Below are 8,479 nucleotides of genomic sequence, written 5' to 3'. Positions count from 1 at the left end.
TACAGGACTTGAACTGAAAAAAACATGTAATGGGTATCAAACATTTCTAATCCCAATACAACTGGTTTGAGGATGGTATAGATGTTGACTTTTGATAAATACATAAATTGTTCTACATTAATCAGGTAAATAAAAAAGGTTTCTGGCTGATAGCAGAATTTTCATTCCTTACCATGTGTTAAACATTACCTTGTAATAAAGAATTAAAAAACTATTAATCAAAGAAAAATTAACAATAATTTGATATGGTTTCATGATAATGAACTGAAAAAAATTGGTCAAAAGGGTTGAATCGTTGACAAAGTAAAATCAATAAATAATAAAGGACAAAAATGGATAAGATTTGTTTTATTTTTCAGTAACTTGGCTGGTTTGATGAATCCTTCACTTTCTATTTTCTACAATAATCTCAACATATTTAATTTCAACATATTTTTTGCAGTTTACATTTTCAATAATTATTTTACTTTTTGTCTCCTTCAAAAACTTTACCTTCTGTTATTAAAATAACTAAGTCTGAATGGTGGAAATAACAATTTTAAAATGCATGCTAAAGTTTAGCTAATAAAAATTGTACAAATAATTCTGGTTTTAATTAAGTTCTTCAGTTTATTTGATGGGTGCTAACGTTTGCAAAAATAGAATGTTAAGGAGAAAACAAAAGCAGAAATTGGTTTCTTCAATGTAGATACTGTACAGAATAATTTAGACATTAAGACACTGTAAAAAAGATGATGACTAAAGAATTTTCTCACTAATTACATTACTAATAACAGTCTAAAATATGTTTTCATTGTGAGTTAATTATTATTTCTTTCACGTAGAAAGTGAAAGAACTCTTTACAACAACGATTATGTTTGCTTATACAGAAATACAATTTCACAATCACTGTTGTAAAGAGTAAATTCAATGTGAAAGAAATAGTTAATTCACAATGAAAACATATTTTCTGCCGTTATTAGTTCTTTTACTATTGAAAAAATACTTTAGTTATTGTCATCAAGGTATTTATTTAGTTCGTTGTTTACGGATAAATACGAGTAACTAAATATTCAACAAGTGGTTGAAGAAAGGCGTAATTTTATAATTAAGTGCTAAAAGAAATCATGTATACCAACGTACGAAAAAGCACATCATTAATAAATGTTTTATAAACTAAATACTAATCAACAAATATACCCTTTTATATCTTTAATTTATTCTATGCACATGTATTTAAATTAAATTTTTTACATTGTTCATTATATCTCAAAATATTTGTATATTTCAGTCATTTCTTTTTCACTTTCTAAATGTGCTATGAGTTTTTAATCAGCGAAATCAAGATGACCGTTGTCGTCCTTGGCCGGCTTTATGGAGGTTAGAACTACAACTGTTCTCAGCAATGACAGGCGAAAACAAGAGTAGTTGATAGTTTCTTTTATTACATTAAATTTTTAGTTTTTTTTGTCGAGTTTTTTCGTTTTATTTTGAAAGTAAGTGTACATTTTTCTTATTTCTTACTCTCATGATTCTTGTATTTTTGTAGTTATTGTAAAAATTTAAAAATAACTTAGGTTTTTTAAACAACTTTTTGTCGGAGAAATATTTTCGTTTTGAATTTTATGAACATAAAAAGTTCAAGAGGAATAACCATAGAATTAAAAAAAAATTTGAAAATGATATAGTACTGTTTTATCATTAAAATCTTTTTTGTACCAGTCAGTTTTCTTCTGCAAGTAGTTATTGCAGTAAACATTTTGCGACTTTAGAAATCTTTTCCTGATTAATTCTTAACTATTTTTTATTTATTTATGTTGATAAATTAATTGATTAAAAAAATGATAAAAGAATAATTCTTTATTATTTTTTTATCATTTTGTTTCTTAATCAGATTTGTTTTATAAGAAATTAATTTTATCAGATAGATTGTAATTGTACTTTGTTGATAACATTTTAAAATTTATGAAGTTGCCAACTAATATTTTATTTTTTACTTTTATGTTCAACTATCTCTTTACAGATTTTATTTAAATCATGACCGAGGTAAAGAGAGTTAGTCGCTGGTATTTTGGTGGGCTAGCCTCAGCTGGCGCAGCTTGTTGCACCCATCCATTAGATTTGTTGAAGGTATTTATGTGCTGCTTATTTACACATTGTTTTTTGTCATTTGTAGAATGTAGTTAGTAATGGTCAGTGTTATGTAAACAACATATCAATAGTTTTGTTTATCGTTTGTGCACAGTAGGATACTTTTCTTAGAATGTACATTCTTCTTAGAATTAGTAATCATCATTGAATATGAGGAATTAGAAAATGTAATAAATATGTGTAATATGATTTATAGTTCTAAGTATTTATTCGAAACCTTTTTGATACTGTAAGTTGATATGCTTTAAATGTATTTAAGAATTAAAAAAATTAAAAATTAGTGTTAGATATTAATGGATATGTTTTCTACATAACAGCTCCTCTTACTTGTACCAATTGCATTTTGGTATTTTTACTTTGTTTATATATATTAATTTTACATCCTAAACACAAAATTATCCAACTAGATATTATGTACTATTTTATTATTCTTTTTAACTGCCTGTTATCCTCCTTTTTGTCATTTTTTTATTCTTGTTTATTTTCAAATTGAATAATACATTATTAATATACTGAGTTAAGACATATTATAGAGAGTTAAGTTAAGACATATTATATTATATAGAGTTAAGACATATTACCTTCTAACTCATTCCTAGTTTTAGATAGACTGTAATATAATTTAGTAAATTTGAATATGAATTTTTTTTTATGTTGAATGTTATTTTTACTTTCTTATAAAGTAAAGGAAATATTGTGATCATGAAAAATTTTAGTTTTCACATTTCAATCAAAATATCCATTTTGACCATCCCTGAATCCATTTTGACTAGCTTAGGCGTGACATCTGTAAGTACGTATATATCTTGCATAACTCAAAATCGATTAGCTATAGGATGTTGAAATTTTGGATTTAGGACTGTTGTAACATCTAGTTGTGCACCTCCTCTTTTGATTGCAGTTGACTGGACCAAAAGTGACCAAAAAAGCCCAAAATCCAAAAAAATTGTAATTTGGACTTTTTCGTAACTGCAGTAATAAGCTGTCATTGAGAGTTTTCAATAATATTTCATAAGTGGTTCATATTTTCATTGGTTCCAGAGTTATAGCCAAATAAAATTTTAATGGATTTTACAAGTAGAAGGCACATTGGTTTGAATCCGACACTCCTTTTTTTTAACTCTTTCTTTTCTTTTAATTTAAATGTATTGATTTATTAATAATTATTAGTCTCTGATTGTAAAAAAAATTACAATAAATAATAATAAAAAAAAAAAATATGAAAAAATGTCAGAAGTTATTAATGAAATAAAATTTTATGTACTTTTCATTTAAAAAAAATGTATATACGTAACTTAATAGGCATACAAGGAAGTCATGTAGTATCCACTTTTTTCCTAAAATATTATGATTAGTTGCTTTGTTACTTCTGCCATACACAAATTCAAAAGTTGTAGGGATATTCTTTCATCATTATCTCTCTCCTTACATCTTAACTTCTAAATTTTCTACCCTATTGTAGCTATGAATTATTTAAAAAAGAATTTAATATATTTTCTTCTGTACCTTTCAGCTGTTTTGATTCAATTCATAAATTCTATTGCATACTGAAAAGGAATGCCTTTAAGATATATTGATTTAGGTAGTTTTGTTTCTTGAGTATATTATATATATATATGAGAGTTTTTTTACTGAAATCATCATACATTTCTAGCACTTGTCTTAGATAATTTTCCCCATCTATTCAGCTTTTCCCCACAGTTTCCTTCAGTTTGGATCACTTCTCTTTTTAATAGTGGTCTTTTAGCTAGATCTTTAATACTACATTTTGGTTTTATTGCCCGACATTTTCTCTTACTTTTTTTATGTTAAATTTGTTTTAATTATTTTATTTTCTACTTTGCATCTCTCGTTCATTTTACTCTTAATTCTTCTCATTGAAATTAACAATTAATAAAATTAAATTATTTTAATACAGTTTTTTTCTTACATACTGATAAAAATGTTCTATCTAAACCACATTTTAAATCTTTAAACTTTTTGCTTCCACTGTTAGTTCTTATTATCCAGGAGTTGCTCACCTAATGTTTCCTCACCATACCCATGGTTTATTCAGATATTAAATCCTTTTTTTTTTAATTTAAAATTTAATCATTTTTTTTGTAAGAACTTAAAGCTTTTTTGACTTCAGCAGATGCAGAAAATATCTGCCTGTAAATTCCTGGGCCTCACCCATGTAAATCTTATATTATGATTTTTAAAAAGTATATTCATGACTACTTGTTTTTCACCATACTTTCCATTTTATTTATATAATTATTACAACAAGCGGTTTTAACTTGTCCATTTTTTTTTTTTAAATTTGAAAAGGGTGTATTTCTGTAAATTTTTTGATATTTCACAGCCTGACTAAAAGTATCATGATTTTTATATTTTTAAAGTAAAAACTGAAACTGTGACACTCAGCCTACTTATTTAAAGTTTTAACTTTTTGTGTTAATCTTCAGTTAGCATATCCTCTAAACAATTATGTAAAAACTGCTGCGCTGACCCCTTTTAGAAACCATTCCTCAATTTTTCTTCTCCACAACATGCCTACTTATGTTAAAACAACTTGCATTACAGCTACCCTATTTCTTAAAGCAAGTGCTTTTCAAAATGAATAAACTTTTAAACCGTAAATAAACATTGCAGGCATAAAGGTAAGCGTTGATTAGTTTGTTGAATCTGTTGAACATTTCATGATCTGGTCAAGTGTATGGATTATGCAATTTGTATTATCTTTGCATTTAAAGTAAAAGTGTATAAATATAGGAAATAAAATTATTTCTAGCTGTAATAATAATGTTGTAATAATCAGATCTGATATCACATTTACCTGTCTGTAATCTCTGGCTTTATTATCGACAGCCATATAATCTTCTTTCACCAATTGTTTTACTCTGACATTGGTTTTGGCCTTATCTCTATACAGTGTAAGTATAATAGTATCTGTCTTAATAATTTACTGTCAACATTATCTGGTTGCAGCTAATTTCAGTTGTGCATCATGCTTATGGTCTCACCATACAGACAAAAACTATAATACCTTTTATTATTAATTATAAAAATCCTGAAAATCTTATATGTATGTATTTAATCATAATAAGATGTTTAAAAAACATCAGTCTGTGAATATGTTTGTGTGTTTGGAAGAGATATGATGTACTTACTACTATAGCTCCAGTACTCTGTGCAGATAATATTATCAGCTGCACATACAAGATGAGTCTGATGGGAATAGTTAAATTTTAGTGTATTACTGTCTTATATCAGTTAACTTAAAAGTTTTAAATCCCTTTGAATAAGTGTTGGTAAATTTTAGCCAACTATGGTAAATTTTGGTCATAATTTTTATTGTAATTATGATTTCTGCCTTTTTCTTTTATCCAGTGTAGTTATTAGTTAGTGTTCTAATTTGGAGGAACCTGTTCTGTGAGTAACAAGTGTAAACTGTTGCGGAAATAAATTTTGTTTTAAGTTGAACAGCTTGCTTACAGAATAGCAACTTTTAACATCGCTTAAAACAGCTTACATATAACATTTTTGATGGTTTAACGAAAGGGTGATCTAGCAAAGAACAGTATTTCAAACTATATTTATATTTTTTCTCAATCAAAATAAATGGATTGTAAATATTTCTCATTTGAATGTATAAAAACTTTAATGAACGTATGAAGCTTTTATATGTTTATTTAAATTATTCACTGCATTTCAGTTTTTGCTTTCTGTTTTATGATATTTTGCTTATGTTGTGAATAAATGCCTGCACAATTTTTTTTTTTGTTAATAGTTAAGTAAAATTATATCAAATACAGAACTACGGTCAGATTTCTAATTGTTGTACATAGCATATTGGGTTTTAATTGAAATAAATGGATTGCTTAAGGAGAAGAAATTACCAAAAAATTCCGTTTTCTCAAAGAAAATTAATCAACAGTATTTTATTCATTTAAACAAACTTTTTTTTAATATTTATTATCTTGTTTTAAATAACTACAGTAGTTATTTATAACTGTGTCATTAATTTTGAAAACTTGATAATTAACTCTATGCTATATTCATATCATTTTTTTATTAGAACGTTTTTATGATGTTTTGATGTAATACATCATATATCGTTTGATTTTGTATAAGTGGATTTAATAATTAAAAGTACAATGTTATTCTTGATACTGTAGAGGTTGATATTTATAAATCATTTATTAAGTTTCGGGTTTATCAGTGAGAGTTTTTTTTTTTTATTTTGAACACATGATGTTGATAACAGAGGTTACTCTCTGTAGTAAATGTGATAGTTGAATGGATTAGAAGCATGAGAATGTCTTAAGTCATTCACTCAATTTAAAAAAAAATTTTTTATGAAGTATTTATATTTAGTCATTATCTTTATTATTTGCAACGGTTTTTATTTTTATGTCATCTTCAATGTATAATTATATAATTAAATATTTGTTTCTCTAAAACAAAAAATCTTTCTATTATTTGTTATTTATGTTTAATTTCACATTTTTCTTGCCTTAGTAAATAGTTTGTAGTGGGATAATATAAAGTATTATTACTAACATGATTGACAGGGTCCTGATTAACAGGGTTACTAACATGCTTATGGTCCTTGTATTTCAATGAAACATTTATTAAAAATGTTATCTTCTTCAGTCTGCACTATTACAGAATCTTTATTTAAACGTAGCAATTATTAGTGAAATATCAGCAACGTATATTATTAGTGAAATAATATCAATATTATTAGTGTGGAGCTTTTTGTAACTATTGTGTATCAAATATTTCTTGGAACCGGTCTGCAGGCAAGCTATCTCCAGCAGACAACATAAATATAACAAGGATTTACTAAAAGTGGTGGTTCTTCATTCTTAGAAAATATTCGACTGGTTAAAACCTGCAAGACACTGCTGATAAATAAGAGGTAATAAGGGAAAAGGATAGGTACACAGTAAGAAAAAATTAGTCTATTTGTAGATTAATTATACAAAAGAGACAAACAAGGTTCATAATTCTTTGAGAAATTTGATATCCTTTGAAAATTGGGAGTTTTTTACCAAGATGTTAACAGCTAATTATTGATAAATAAATTTTTATGGACAAACTTAAATTATTTATTGTAGCGCATAGCTTATTCTCAAAAACTAAAGAGCCATTCTAACAGGCTCATGATTATTGAAGAAATATCCTATCAATTCTAACCAGTGATTAGACTGTTACTTTTTTTTCAACCGGTGACAATATTAATATTTTTTCTTTACTTATTTCAATACTGTTTTATTTTTTAACAGCATCTAATATTTATTGTAAATCAATAAATTTTTAGTAAATCAATATTTCTAGGCTATTCTTCTGTTTTACAAGTGTGAATTAAATATAAACCGTAATTTTTTAAATAAATTTATTGATTAATAATATACACAATTCATACATTCATCATTTCTCTATATAGTCTCCTGCACAATCTACAAACTTTTTCCAACGATTTGGAAGCTTGAATATTCCTTATTCATAAAATGTTTACAGACGAGTCATCAACCAAATGCACACGTGCTTCTCGGCATCTTCATTGTTTTTTCATCGTTACCCTCCATGTGATTCTTTCAAGGGCTCAAATAAAAAATAGCGCAGGGAGACAAATCTGGACTGTAGGGAGGGTGGTTGAGGGTTTTCCAGTGCATTTTTTCCAATTTAACCCTTGTCAGAATCTTGGTGTGCAGCCTGGCATTGTCATGGAGAAGGATGACATCTCTGATGGGCATACTTTGTCTTTTGTCTTAGTAGGTGGCAATAGTAAGTCACATACACCATTTGTTGATTGTGGAGAAAATCAATGGGTAAAACTCGCCTTAGTCAAAAAAAATTGTTGCAAGAATTTTCCCAGCTGTCAGACGGGTTTTAGCCTTCACTAGGCATTCCTCATCCTTCCTTCGCCATTTTTGACTCTGGAGTGTAATGATGGACCCATGTTTCATCACATGTGATGTTGTGTCTCAAAGAATCACCCCCTTCTTGCCAAAATTGATTCAGAAGTCTCTCACCAGATTTCCAACCTGACCAGTTTCTGATTTTTGGTCAACAACCTTGGAACCCATCAAGCACTAATTTTTCTAAAGCCAAGATGATCAGTGGTAATAGAATGAGCACTCCCATAGCTAATACCATCTTCTGATGTGATTTCTTCAACAGTTAACCAGCGATCACCTTCCATAAGCTCTAACAGCACGGATGTTTTCAGCTATGAGATTTGACCTTGGGCATCAATCATGACTTTCCTTTTCTACACTTTCTCGCCTGCCCTTAAATTGTCTGTACCACATATGCACTCAGTTCTGGGACAGTGTAGCGTCCCCAAACTGTACCTTT

General features: G+C 27.7%; 1 protein-coding gene across 5 annotated transcripts in view; it reads left to right on the top strand.

The window, feature by feature from the left end:
• Positions 1 to 1,346: 1,346 nt before the first annotated feature.
• The window catches only part of Dic1 (Dicarboxylate carrier 1), a 74,195-nt gene continuing 67,062 nt past the window's right edge, over positions 1,347 to 8,479 (top strand). For 4 of the 5 annotated variants that reach the window (XR_012757585.1, XR_012757584.1, XM_075374483.1 and 1 more), the window contains exons 1-2: positions 1,347 to 1,476; positions 2,004 to 2,110. Coding sequence is in view for 2 of the 5 variants with exons in the window: in XM_075374483.1 (XP_075230598.1) it covers positions 2,018 to 2,110 (93 nt within the window). In the remaining 3 variants the exon portion in view is untranslated. Of the gene's footprint in view, positions 1,477 to 2,003; positions 2,111 to 6,898; positions 7,038 to 8,479 lie in introns of those variants that run through there. The other variant, XM_075374484.1, reaches the window with a different exon arrangement.

This window comes from Lycorma delicatula, chromosome 9 (genome assembly GCF_047948215.1).
Source record: "Lycorma delicatula isolate Av1 chromosome 9, ASM4794821v1, whole genome shotgun sequence".
Taxonomy (NCBI): domain Eukaryota; kingdom Metazoa; phylum Arthropoda; class Insecta; order Hemiptera; family Fulgoridae; genus Lycorma; species Lycorma delicatula.
Note: the sequence above shows the minus strand (reverse complement) of the source record. Positions and strands in the feature narration are given on the sequence as shown.